This window comes from Tursiops truncatus, chromosome 15, assembly GCF_011762595.2.
Source record: "Tursiops truncatus isolate mTurTru1 chromosome 15, mTurTru1.mat.Y, whole genome shotgun sequence".
Taxonomy (NCBI): Eukaryota; Metazoa; Chordata; class Mammalia; order Artiodactyla; family Delphinidae; genus Tursiops; species Tursiops truncatus.
Genome location: NC_047048.1, coordinates 60,251,935 through 60,266,138, shown reverse-complemented (window position 1 = coordinate 60,266,138; position 14,204 = coordinate 60,251,935). Strand labels below are relative to the sequence as shown.

At 48.5% G+C, this 14,204-nt stretch overlaps 1 protein-coding gene across 2 annotated transcripts; it reads left to right on the top strand.

The window, feature by feature from the left end:
• Positions 1 to 12: 12 nt before the first annotated feature.
• Positions 13 to 14,136, top strand: PLAGL2 (PLAG1 like zinc finger 2). 2 transcript variants are annotated; one of them, XM_019950846.3, is made up of 3 exons: positions 16 to 217; positions 5,465 to 5,837; positions 8,985 to 14,136. In XM_019950846.3, exons 2-3 carry the CDS (start codon positions 5,578 to 5,580, stop codon positions 10,213 to 10,215), a joined length of 1,491 nt encoding a protein of 496 aa, XP_019806405.1. In that variant the 5' UTR covers positions 16 to 217; positions 5,465 to 5,577; the 3' UTR covers positions 10,216 to 14,136. The 2 variants fall into 2 exon arrangements, with proteins under 2 accessions (XP_019806407.1, XP_019806405.1); XM_019950848.3 differs by lacking the exon at positions 5,465 to 5,837 and having other exon boundaries at positions 13 to 217.
• Positions 14,137 to 14,204: the final 68 nt, after the last annotated feature.

The following is a 14,204-nucleotide window of genomic DNA, read 5'->3' as shown; positions in this document are numbered from 1 at the left end:
CCCGCGCGCCGCCCGCGCGCCGCTCCGGCCGCTCTAGCCGGCGGGCAGGCGGGACCATAGAGACCCCGCGGCACCGCCCCCTCCACGGGCAGAACGCCCGCTCGTGCGGCTCCCAGAATGCACCGCACAATGGCCCGACCGCCGCCACTACCGGGGCCTGAGCGGGCCTGGCGGAGCCCGAGCGCGGCCCGGCCCGCAGCGCGGGGCCCGGAGCGCGGTGAGTGTGGGCGAGGGCCCCGGGGGACGGCGGGGAGCGGGGCGGGAGGCAGTCTCGCTGCACCCGCGCGCCCGGCGCCCGGAGTGGCAGCGCCCCTCATCTCTGGCCCCTCAGCACGGTCGCCCACACCCCCGACCCGAGGCCCCCTCTGCGCCAGCCCGGGCCAGATAGGCCCCAGGGTGACGAAAACTTTCCCCGGACCCGATACCTGGGTCTGGGGGACCTGAAGAAACCCCGTTGGCCCCCTCCCTTCCGAGACCTGGAGCCTCAACCCTGGGGGGGGGTCCCCACTCCGACCCCGCAGGCTCCCGGGAAACACAGATAACGCGCTGCTGACCTTACCAGGGACCCGGGTCTGGGGGACGCAGATAAGCTGCACCTGCTCTCTCCTCTCAGACACGCCTACCCGGACCCACATAACCCCCTTTCCTGCTCCAAATAGTTCGCTCTTTCTCCTCTGTTTCATTTCCCAGAACCACATAACCCCTTTTGAGGCTTCCCCCAATTATTTGGTTCTGGGGAACCCAAATAATTTCTACCTATAGTTCCCTCCTCGGCGATCGTACTCCCAAACTCTAGACAGTTTCCACCCGGTACCATTTTGAGACTCTTGAAATTCAGGGAATTCGCTTTTATCTTCAGCCCCTTTAACCCTCCATCCCATGTAATCCATCCCCCACCCCCCACCGTCTCTCTTTCTTTGCGGAGGGTGGAGTGGGGGTCTCTTAGGGATCGAGATAACTTGCTCCTCCCTCCTTTCCATTCCTGAGACCTCCAGACTTCTTCCTGAATTTCTGTCCCTGGTCCGGCAGCCGTCTACCCCCAGCCCTCCCAGCCCAGGGGCGTTTAACCTTTCCCCCCATGCAGTATGGTGGTCTAGAAACGAACCAGAAGACAGGCTATCCCCTGCAAATCCTGTCCTGGCCCCATCTCGGTGGGGGAAAGGGACTTGTAAGGTGAAAGATAAGGGGACGTCGGGTGTGGGGAGTTGGTACTTTCACCAGCAAGTGTTCCTGTGACCTGGCCTGTGTGTTTTCCCACCTGTCTGCCTGGGACTCTGAAAGAGTCTCGCCTGGGGTTGCTAACCCTACCGCCCAAGGTGAGGCCACGGGATTGGGGGGGGGGTGTCTAATCAGGTTTCCTCTTGGTGAAGATGGGGCTGTTGTGAATTGCAGCCATTTGCTCAAGGCCTCCTTAAGAGTGGGAGGCAGCGGGAATCAGGAAATCATGAATCAAAAGGACTCCAAAAAGGGTCCATCTACACCGATAGAAGAACTAGCAGCCCCTGTTAATCCTGTTTGATGTCTCCTGGAATGATGCAAGTCATTGAGACGCTCCAGCCTCCCTGTAATTTAATTCTACCCCCCACTCTGGAGTGTATGTGTGTTTGTGTGTGTGTTTTGGTGGCGGGGGGCAGCTATACCCATTTCCCCCTTTCCTTCTCACTGTTCTCCAGTCAGTCAGTGTGTCTTTTGGATTTGTTTCTGATGCCCAGGTCAGGACCTGTTTTTTATCTCTAAGTCTATTTATAATTTCCCAGTTGCTATTTTGGGTTCTGCTTAAGGGAAGATTGTGTCCACTGCAAGGAAAGTTCCTGGGTGTGTTTCCTCCTCGGCAGGTGTTGAATTGAGTTCTTCAGATCCCCAAGTAGCTCTTGGGCAGCAGGGATAAAAGCTATTTTAGGGTAGTCACTGAAGTGGAGCTGTTAATCCTCTGTGGGTCTCTCTAGTTAAGAACACTTACAGATTAACCCCTTCCTTGGTGCAGGGGCGCTATTTCTCAACAGTTTTGGGGGGAGGTTTGAGAGAATTCAACTGTGGCAGCAGAAGGTGGGAACATGCAACTCTATACAAAGGCAAAGATAATAGCTGCCTTTTGTTGGGTACTTAGAGCAAGCCAAGCCCTGTGCTGAGTCCTTTGCATACCTGACTAAAATAATCCTTACAACAAGCCTGTGAGGTAAGTATTTTTAGTTTTACAGATGAGGAAACAGGCTAATAATGGAGAAAGAACGCAGTCTCTATAGAGATGATGTAACACCATAAAAACTATAGTTTCATCAGAGGGCAGCAGGCATCGTGGCACACAACAGAGGACAGACAGACGAGGAAGCGATTTGTCTCTTTTAAAGGCTTCCAAAGAGGGCCATACAGAGTTTTTAGCAAGCATTTGTATTTGGGGTATGGGGCCTTAATAACAGAGGAGATTCCTACAGTGAGGGAGCTCTGGCCCAGGATATGGTGCTGGAGGAAGATAAAGTAAGGGGGACTGGCTCTGGGGGATGTGCTGAGGGTTAATTGTGAGGGAAAAGGGGAAGGCTGCATTCTGGGGAGATGTTGGGAAGGGAAGGAAACTCACTCTGAGGCCTGAGAAGACTCATCTAGGGAGGAAAAAAAAGTAGTACTATTCAGGCCCCGTGCGGAAAAGAGGGAGACACAGTTTAGACCTCAGAGACAGCACTGTTTGTATTTACACGCTTTATGTCAGACATTTCAAGAGTTTCACTGAATCTTCCATGAGGATTTTATAGGTAAGGAGAACAAATGTCTATTTTAGAAATTGAGGAAACTGAGGTTCAGAGAAACTACGTAACCTGCCCATGGTTTCACAGCCAGTAAGTGGCAGTCTTCTGATAGCAAGTCCAAGGTTCTTTCCACAATACCTCCCTCTTCATATCAGACTCCAGAAGGAATCTTAGGATGAAAATATACCGAGTTACACCAGTAACTGGGAGGGATTGATTGTGTTTGTTTTATGGGAACAGGTTCTGTCAGCTTCTGTAGTTGTTAAGGTTAGAGTATGAGACCAGAAGAGCAGCTTTGAAAGAGAAGCAGAATTTTTTCAGTTTTGCAGAGGAAGATGTCTGAAGGAATAGGCCTTCGGATAATGTGGGAGAGGCCCAGGAATCTTCCTGGATGAAAGGATTTTGCAGACAAGGGACAGAGGGAGAAAAACTAGATTTCCAGAAGGGTTCCTAAGGTAACACTAAAGCCATAGCCCCATTAAGTGCAAATCAAGGCAAGCACATGGCTGCTGCCTTCCTTCTTTGATTCTATCAGTACAACCTTGAGAGCTCTTCTTAGCCACCATCAGCCTGTTTCCTAGAAGCCCATTACTCTTCCAGCAGCAGCATACTAAACTGCTGTGTCTTGTTTGTGCTTGTTCGGGAGAACAGATGAGGTGGACGTGTGGGAGGTGGGGGACATACTGTTCTCTTTCTGAGTTTGCGTGGAATTTCCAAAGCTAGGCTCCTCTCTCACATCAGCCAAAGTGATGTGACTTGCTTCCCTCTGGCTGCCATTCCCAACTTTCCAGAGGCTGAGGTGCATGATTTCACATATTGACGGGGGGTGGGGCAGAATTTGACTTTGAAGGTGGGGGAAATTCCCTTCAAACTAGATGTTCAAATTCGTGCTCACTCACTACCCAATTCCAAGCTGCCTAGTAATCACTGGTATTATAAACAGGTAATTCCACCCTTTGGAAGAAGGAGGGGACTTAAACGATGAAAGCCAGACATCAGAGGCCTTTGAGGTTTATCGTGAAGCAGGCAAATATGCCATGATGACTCGAAGGCTCAAGTGGGACTAGTTTTTAGTGCTAACACGTGACTCACGCAAAATGCAGCCACCTTTGTGCAGATCTTTCTAGGCAAATCTCCACTCGTGATAGGGAGATGTTTATCATATTACATTGCAGTGTTTCTTCAACAAGAGGAATGGTTCCTGAACAGGACGTAGCTTATGTTAATGATGAGCAAAGCTCTCTCGGGCATAAACCCGCTGATCCCATCATCTCGTTCACGGCCAGCCTGTTGGTTGAATGGTCACTGTAAGCAGCAGGTGCTAATGAGCTGAGCAAGCATTCTTTGGCCCACAGCTAGTTTGTGCAATTGGAGCCCTCCCCAGATTCTCATGGACAATCCCCAGATACCCCTTTTGCTCCCTTCACATGGAAAAGCCTCATGACCAAATTTTGGCATGACCTCTTCAAAGGAAATCCCCCTGTTATAGCAAGTTGCATTGGGGTTGGTAATCTCGTGTGATGAGCTTGTGAGTGTGAATGTGGCTCTGTTGTCCCCCTTTTGAGAATCAGTATGGTAATGCCCTTTCTCTCTTCCTCTGAGTTGAGTCAGGAAAGAAGTTGTGTCAGGAAAGAAGTTGTGTCACCTTTGCTCCCCCGCCCCACTCCACAACCCAGTAGAAAGCATCAGACTTCAAGATATTGGCTCCCCACTTTGGAACTCAGTTTAAACCAGAACTTCCTGAGCATGTTAGCCAATAAGAATCCACTTGCATTCAATGACTGATTTACTCATCTAAAAGAAAGTTGAAAGTCCTTTTCTAGGTGCTAGGTGTGTGGAGATGAAAGAGATGTGATCTGAACTCTCAAAGAATCAGAGTTTGGTGATGGCGTCTAAGTTCTAATGCAAATGTGTTACTTGCTCATAATGGAGACATGCACGTGTTCTATGAGGGTCTTTGGGACCCTCAGCACCACTCAACACCTTGCGTGTTCAGCGGACTTTGCTAAAGAAGTATGGTTTGGGCCCTGAGACCAAGAGACCCAGAGTGGTGGTTGAGGGCGGGACAGGACCAGTACTGGTTTAGTGGAAATGCTGAGTTTGCTGTTGCCTTCCTCAGACAGAACCTCTTGATGTTGATATGCTGCTAAGAAACACATCTGCTAAGGAACACATCTGGCGCAGGGGCTGACTCTCCAGGGTGTAAATTTCCTAAGTAATGGCTTCTTCTTTCTCCTCTGATGCCTTTTGGGCATTTTATTGCTCCTTAGCACCTCTATGAGGAGAATTGTAGAAAGTGAGGAGGAGGTAGGGTGAAGAGGAGGAGGAGGTGCTGCTATTTCTAAATTTAGTGGAAAGGATGTAAAAGTGAAGCTAGAAGGGAAAGTCTGGAGTTTAGGGCTTTTACTTCCTCTGATTATCCTGTTTTCCTATTAGCCTAGGTGGTACTTGTAATAATAGTTACCACTAAGCACTAGGTGCCCAGCCTTCTGCTGAATGCTTTGTATTTATTATCTCATTTAATCCTCAAAAGATCCTTATGATGTAGGAGATTATTAAGCCCATTTTGTAAATGAGGGAACAGCTCAGGGAAGTAAGTAATTGGCTGAAAGTCACATGGCTTCTAAGTGGAAGGGCTGGGATGGAACGGGGATCTCTCTGCCTCCAGAGCCCATGTTTTCATGGTATTGGGCTCCCTAACACCAGGTGTTCTGATGTTTCAGGTGAAGAGATTGTTTTCTGAAGGCTGCGTTGGAGGCTGTGACAGAGCACAGAGCCCTGTGGAGCTGATGGGGAGGCTTTCTCAATAACATGGCCCTTCGCCATTAGCCTTGCCATGACCACATTTTTCACCAGCGTACCCCCCTGGATTCAAGATGCAAAGCAGGAGGAGGAAGTGGGCTGGAAACTAGTTCCCAGGCCTCGGGGCCGGGAGGCGGAGAGTCAAGTGAAGTGCCAATGTGAAATCTCGGGGACACCCTTCTCAAATGGGGAGAAGCTGAGGCCTCAGAGCCTCCCCCATCCAGAGCAGAGACCGTATAGCTGCCCTCAGCTGCACTGTGGCAAGGCGTTTGCCTCCAAGTACAAGCTGTATAGGTAGGTGATACTCCCATACTTCTTCCTGCCCTGAGGTTTCCAGAGGATAAAGCCAGAGAGACTCCACTGAGTGTGGGACTTTATCTGTGGCAGAAGAGTAGAGGTTAATTTGTCCCATAAGTGTACCCTGAACGTCAGCCATTTGAGGTCACTCACTGAAAAATAATGGTGGTATTTTTTATTCAAACACTAGAATCTGATGGGTACAATATCAGGTAGCCACGAACAAACTAGATAGAATTTTTTTTTCAATACAGGTATACCTCATTGTATTGCACTTCACTTTATTGTACTTCTCAGATACTGCGATTTTTACAAATTGAAGGTTTGTGGCAACTCTCAGTCAAGAAAGTTGGACCAGTTTTCCAACAGCATTTGCTCACTTCATGTCTCTGTGTCATGTTTTGGTAATTCTCACAAAAAAAGATTATAGTTTGCTGAAGGCTCAGATGATAGCTAGCATTTTTTAGCAATAAAGTATTTTTTAATTAAGTATATACATTGGTTTTTTAGACATAATGCTATTGCACACTTAATAGACCACAGTATAGTGTAAACATAACTTTTATATGCACTAGGAAACCAAAAAATTCATGTGACTCCTATTATTGTGATGTTCACTTTATCGCAGTGGTCTGGAACCAAACCTGCAATATCTCTGAGGTACGCCTGTGCTACTATCCCCACCTGTGTCGGGTAATGGTCAGAATATTAGCCCCAAATTAGGAATCAGTTTTAGAAGTTAAGAAGGAAAAGGAGACCCTCAGGTCCAATCTGTAAATTTTAAAGTGCAGGCTCAGAGTGGAGAAGTAACTTACCCAAGGTCTATAGCTTCTTAGGTCCTGCAGTGCCTCTTCTACTGAACTAGTATGCCACTCAGATGATTACTTATGTCTCTGTAGAGTCCCTGGTGTCCTCTGGGTTGGAAGATTTCCTGAAACTTCTAAGCCCAAGAACCCCTACTTAAAGTGAAATGGAATGTGAAAGCCCTGGTGTAAAGCAGATAATGACAGAGCAGCTTTGAAGGGAGGGGGGCCCGCTCGGACATAATTTTGATTTTATCCTTGCCTTTCCGTCAGAGGACCATGAACATGCCCTTTACCAATAATGTAGACTTCCCTGATGCACAGTCATTCATCTCTTGACTATTATTTATTGATCTCCTGCCACATACCAGGCACAGTGTTCAGTGATACGGACAGAATAGTGAGCCAGACAGATGGGGGTGCTGGCCCTCCTTGAGTTTACTGTCTAGTAGCAGGGACAGACAGTAAATGAGTAAATACAAGGACAAGATGACCACAGAAAGCCTCAGTTCCTTGTCTGGAAAACAGTTGATAGGAAGGAACTAAAACAGGTAACAGGGTAGCGTGTGGCCAGGATTGCCCTCATGACAGTTCTGTTGTCCTCAGGAATGCTTTGATTCTGTGTGCTCCTCTGTCTTAGGTGAATTCCAGTTGGGGCTGTCCTCTTAGACTTTCTTAGTGACAGTCTGAGTGTCAGTGGGAGGCTACAGGAAAGGTCCTGGGCCAGGAGACAGGAGCCTTGACTCCACCCTTAGTCACTGTATTTTAGGTGAATTACTAAACCTCTCTGGGCCTTTGTTTCCTCACCTTCAAAATGAGGGAAATAGACTGTGGATCACTCAGCATCTCCCTCTCATACGTTTTCATGCCAGTTGTGTCACAGGAGGTTAATAGTAACCCTCATAGGTGTGAGCATTCACACATAGCATGAGGGTAATGGGTACGATTGATAAGAATCACTGGGTGCTGTGCTAGAGACAGCAGTGGCATACCTAAGTGAACCTGGGTCTCAAGAAGGTCTGTGTTTAAATGCAGCCTCTGCCACTTACTGACTGGTGGGTGGGGCTGCCCTGTGCTTCAGCCTCTTAGGGAGAACAACGTTAATCACACATCTCACACAGGGCTTGCAAACCATGGGACTCCAAAGTCTTGCTGAGTTGATTCTGAATGTACTGTGGAGCTCTGGATTGCAGTTCCTGGATTCTGAGCTGCTTTCCAGACAGAAAGGAGCAGGAGCAAACCAAGGGACACTGAGGTGCCAGATCACTAAAAAAAAGTTTTTAAATGTTGCTGCTGTGCTCGCTTCGGCAGCACATATGCTAAAATTAAATGTTGCTGCTTTGTGTGGCAAACAATTTAAATGGTACCAATGGACATGCAGTGAAAAATGAATTGTCACACTCAAAGCCACTGTTCTCCTCCCCAAAGGCAGTTTCTTGTATGTCCTTGTTGAGACATTCAAACGTGTATTCCCTTCCTTCTTTATTTTCACAGGGGATTGTATTATACACACTATACTGAACTTCCTTTTTTGACTTGGCTCCCTATATCTTCGGATATTGTTCCAGATCAGGAAGTTTAGATACATTTCATTTTCCCTTTATTGTGTCATTTAAATTTTTATAAATACGCTTTTTTTTGCAAAGGAAATGCATTCAAAATTCAAAAGGTATATAATGAAAATTCTCCATCACACCCATAAAAGCTGCCCATTTCTTCTCCCCATAGGTAGCCAGTGTTGTCAGTTTCTTGTGTAGCCTTCCAGAAATATTTTAAGCTCATACAAGCAAACATACATATATCTTCCCTCTTTTCATATGTATAGTACCATTCCATAGGCACTATTCTGTCTCATGGGTTTTTTTGACTTAAGTGTATCTAGGAGCTTGTTACCTGTGGTATGTATAAAGCTGCCATTATTTTAAAAAGTTGAGTTGGGAATTCTCTGGTGGTCCAGTGGTTAGGACTCTGTGCTTTCACTGCTGAGGACCCAGGTTCGATCCCTGATCGGGGAACGAAGATCCCACAAGCCTCATGGCCAGAAAAAAAAAAAAGTTGAGTCATTTTATGGACATAGAATAACTTAATCAATTCCCTATTGATGGACATTTAGATTGTTCCTGATTTTTTGCCACTAAAATCAGTGCTGCAAAGAATAGCAGTACATGATTTTGCAGGTGGTCAGGGATATCTATAGAATACAGTTGGCGTGGTATTCCATTCCATTGCATGGCTGTACCATAGTTTTTGTGTCTGGTTGCCTGTTAGTGGACAACTCAGTTGTCTAGCCAGCCCTTGTGATCTCATTTCTTTCTCCTCTGTCCTCCATCCCTATCTCCAGGCACATGGCCACTCACTCAGCCCAGAAACCCCACCAGTGCATGTACTGTGATAAGATGTTTCACCGCAAGGATCATCTGCGGAACCACCTGCAGACCCATGACCCCAACAAAGAGGCCCTCCACTGTTCTGAGTGTGGTAAGAATTACAATACAAAGCTGGGCTACCGGCGCCACCTGGCCATGCATGCCGCCAGCAGTGGTGACCTCAGCTGCAAGGTGTGCCTGCAGACCTTCGAGAGTACCCAGGCCCTGCTAGAGCACCTGAAGGCCCACTCACGCCGGGTAGCAGGTGGCACCAAGGAGAAGAAGCACCCCTGTGACCACTGTGACCGGCGGTTCTATACTCGTAAGGATGTGCGGCGGCACCTGGTGGTCCACACAGGCCGGAAAGACTTCCTGTGCCAGTACTGTGCCCAGCGATTTGGCCGCAAAGACCACCTGACACGTCATGTCAAGAAGAGTCACTCGCAAGAGCTGCTCAAGATCAAGACAGAGCCAGTGGACATGTTAGGCCTACTCAGCTGCAGCTCCACAGTCAATGTGAAGGAAGAGCTGAGCCCTGTGCTGTGCATGGCCTCTCGGGACGTGATGGGGGCCAAGGCCTTCCCTGGCATGTTGCCCATGGGCATGTATGGTGCCCACATCCCTACCATGCCCAGTGCGGGCGTGCCACACTCCCTGGTGCACAACACGCTGCCCATGGGTATGAGCTACCCTCTGGAGTCCTCACCTATCTCTTCCCCAGCTCAGCTTCCTCCAAAATACCAGCTTGGATCTACCTCATACTTGCCCGACAAATTGCCCAAAGTGGAGGTGGATAGTTTTCTGGCGGAGCTTCCTGGAAGCCTCTCTCTCTCATCCGCTGAACCCCAGCCCGCCTCACCTCAGCCGGCGGCAGCTGCGGCCCTCCTAGATGAAGCACTGCTCACCAAGAGCCCCGCCAACCTCTCTGAGGCCCTCTGCGCTGCTAATGTGGACTTCTCCCACTTACTGGGCTTTCTTCCTCTCAACCTGCCCCCATGTAACCCACCCGGGGCCACAGGAGGCCTGGTCATGGGCTACTCCCAGGCCGAGGCGCAGCCCCTGCTCACCACTTTGCAAGCTCAGCCTCAAGATTCCCCGGGAGCTGGGGGACCGCTGAACTTTGGGCCTCTGCACTCCTTGCCTCCTGTCTTCACCTCTGGCCTGAGCACCACCACCCTGCCTCGTTTCCACCAGGCATTCCAGTAGCCCCACGGAGGACCTCAGCTCAGTCTTGGCTCTGTCAGGGAGTCTCAGTATCTACCCCATATGCATCCCCCATGAAGGCAGCTGAGCTTTCAGAGCTGAGTTCAAAAAGAAAAATTTCAGTATCTGTATGGAGCACTTGGTTTCGGGGCTTGGGCTCCAGGATCAGTTCCAGGAGGAGCCTTGAGCCCCAACCCCATGAAAAGATTTCATACAATAGGACTTCAGGTATTTTTACTTTTTTTTTTTTTAATCTGAATCGGGAGCCACACCTAGCCCTCTCCCTCTCCAAAGCATCAGAACCTCCTTCTCTTTGGAGAAGGGAGAGGTCTCGGAGACACAGAGGGTTTTACTTTGGATGACCTCGAGAGAAATAGCCCAAGAAGCCTGTCTTCTGGTCCCAGCCTGCAGACCCCACAGCAGTTGGTCAGGCCCTGCTGCAGCGGGTCCATTGCCTGCTTCCAGCCAACAGGCAGGAGAGAGGGCCTCTGTTCTTCCCATCACCTCCATCCCTCCTGTCCTAGCACCTCCATTTTCAGTGTTTTCCAGCAACGGTACCGTTTACACAGTCGCCTCAGACACACCATTTCACCTCCCTTGCTGAGCTGTATAGCCTTAGAATGATTGCAGTGAACATTGTTTACACACCGTGAATCCATTCCCACCAGTCCATTCCAGTTGGCACCAGCCGGAACCATTTGGTACCTGGTGTTAACTGGAGCCCTGTTTACAAGGCGGAGTCGGGTCTCACTGACTTCTCTTCACTTGAGGTCATATTTTTCCCCTGTGGGGAAATAAACTGACTTTGGACTGCTTCAGTCTCTGCCATCTTCCATGACTGTGTCTGTTCCTGCCTTCGTCGGCAGAGTCCACAGGAGACAGGCAAGAAGATTGGAGCGGTTTTCTCACAGGTCTGCAATTCTGTTTTTCTCCAAGTACATCATGACCCCCTCATCCTCCTTTTGAACTGGAGAGGGGAAGAAATGAAAGGCATGCCCACTTCCATCACCTCCCGCCCCAATTCTCTAATCCCCACCCTGAATGTCATGAGCTTTTATCATTAGTCTTGGAATGAGGGACTCCGGTTCTAGGCTGGTGTGGATAGCAAAGGAGAGGGTGAGACCTCATTTGTCTCTCCCCTGTCTCTTTTCCAGGAAGTTGTGGAATTGTTGGAAGAAGAGTTTTCAGAAAGTTAGGACTGGGCAGATAGTTGAGTCCTAATCTCTGGGTGTACATCATTGCCTCCCATACCAAACTTTTTTCTTCTCTACAGTGTTCCTCCTCTCTCCCACTTTGCAGTCCCGTGGACTCAGGCCCACTGTGCCTAGGCTTCTCTGCTCTCCATCAAAGAACTTCCATCTTCCTTTTGTGGCCCCTCTCACTTTTGCCCCCAGTACTCAGCAAGTTTCTTGCAACAAATGATTAGTTCTTCTCTTCTGACTTGTGGGGCTCCCTGCCACAGATAGCACAGCTCTTGCCCAGCTGAACCCCATCCCTGCTTCATCTCAGTTCTGCATGGGCTTCGCTCTTCCCACTCGTGGAAGGGAGGCAGCTCGGGGACCACCAGTGTGGGGCCCTCTTGAGACACTTCCACTCTGATTCAGAAACACACTCCTACCTCTTTACTGTTAACTCCTACAGATGCAGCCAGCAGTTTCTGGGCACTTCTCTCAGCAGGTGCCTCGTACTGGCTTCTCCACTAGGGTTTCAGGACAAACTACCGAGGAACTGCCTCAGCCTCTTCCCAGTCCTCCCCCCCTCCCCCTTCTGTCTAGAAATCACTTTGGTTTATCATCAGGAACTGAGCAGGTCCAAGACCCAGGCTTCTGCTTCAGCCCAGGCCAGTACTCTTCCTTTGAGGTGAAAGCCTTATAATGTAGCTCCCTGGCCCTTGATTGGAAGCAATGTGGAGTGAATAAGCATGTTTTAATTTAGGCAGGCTAGTTTGGGATACCTTTTAAAAAAAAGACAAAACCAGATATAAAGGTGTCTGGCAAGATTAGAATCAGAGTAGGTGATTTGCTTCTAAAAATTAGTTTCAGTGAGTCCCAGGGACTAATTAAGGTTTACTTTTAAAAGCGTCCCCTTGGTACGCAGCCACCTCCTGCATGCTGTGCATGTTATTGGGACTCGTGTATAGGAAATGGTATGTGAGGATCCAAACAGGACTCTGCTGCCATTCTCCTTGTCGTCTCTGATCTTCATCACTAGACCCAGCAACCCTCACCCCTCCCTGCCACCTTCCCTGCATCTTTCGTTTACAGAGGCAAATGGGCCTCTGGCCACAGAATATAAAGTCTTGGGCTGTTAGAAGAGTCGCCTCCTCTTTGCTCTTTCCTGTCCCTTCCTTGAATACTCTCCCCCATTAGTGATGCTGGGAAACTCATAGGACAGGCAAAGCAACTATTTAAAACCTTGTAACGGGCCTTGCCCCTCCTCCCCTCACTTCTTCCTTCCGTCCTGTTCCTCTTTTCTTCTTCCTTCAATGCCCTTCCCACCCACAAGGAATTTTCCTATCACTGTGAACTTTGCTGGTGCAGAGGAACATTTGCCTTCACCTTTTTTTTTTTTTTGGACCATAGACACCCAGCCATTTCTTAAACCTCCCCAAAATTTAAAAAAAGAAAAAAGTCCATATTGGCCTGGTTGTTCAAAGGATAAGAATAGCTTTATCCTACTCAGTACCAAACCCACTTCAGTACCCTTACTGAGGCCATGAGAGCCTAGGGGTTTCTGCCCAGGACAGGAGCCACGGCATGTTGGCAGAGACCAAACGGGGACCAGGAAAAGGGGTGATGTTCCCTTCCCCCACCACCTCCAACCTCTGTCAGCATGAGCTGCCTTGAACAGTGGCAGGCAACTCCCCCTCTGCACAGTAGCTGGTCAGGGTTGAGTGCAGTCCTGGGGGCCAGGGGATAGCATGCCCAGTTGTGTCAGCTCAGAGGATCTGTGCACATCTTAGAGATGTGAGAGGTAGGGAAAGGAATAACAATGAGGTTTTTTCCCTCACCCTTTTACAATGGCATTTTGTTAATGGAAATCTGGGAAGCAGGTGTGATTACTTCTTTTGCTCGTAGATATTGTCCTAAGTTGAAATTCTCTCACTGCCCTAAACTTTCCCCTAGTAGCCCTTTAAGTCCCCACCCCCCTTCTTTTTGGTAGCTGTTTTCTCCACCCTCTCTCCACCTCCTCTTTATCTAGGAGCTGTTTTTAAGCACGATTTTTTTTAACAGTTTATATTGTACAGGATCAATATTTTGCTTTTTAACAAGGATATTTATGTAATAAGAAACTTTGCCTTAGGCAGGTGTTGGCCAGAAAAGTCCAGATTCCTCTGGGACCCCACCCTGGCCTCTCCTGGAACTCTGAACCTGCTGTGGAAGGAATTGGCTGTAACCTCACCACTGGAGAGTAGGGTCTGTGGCGAGGGAAAGGGGTGTACTGGTGTGACAGGAGAAGGATCCACCATCATAATCTAGTGCCTCTATGGAGGGGTTTGGAAGAAGCATTCCAGTTCAGTTTCTTCCGGTGTGAGCTTCCTTCCTTAGCGGGTTCTCCCCATAGTGCACCTCTCCACCTCCTACTGTTTGGCACTAGCACTCCTGAAACACCACTTCTCATACACCTCCCTCCCTCCTTCCCAGTGGTCAAGGCTTTGGAGCCACTCTTTCGGAACGCCAGATTATTTAAAGAGAGAAAAATACAAGACAAAACCTTCTAGCACTTTGTAAACACAGTGAATAACCTCTTGGAGTATTTTTGGCTTTATATAAAACAAGGTTTTTAATTGTAAAATATAAGTGCCATTAGAAAATGCACAGGGCCTATCTTTGTTAAAGTAGATTTTTCAATGTTTTGCAGAATTACATTTTCAAAAAAAGTTTTTATAATGAAGTTGTTTATTAAAAACTTCTGAATGATGTGTTTGGAAGTTGTGAACCTGTTTGATTGGGAAGGGGTAGGAGAGAGCTTGAAGAAGAACTGGAATCCAG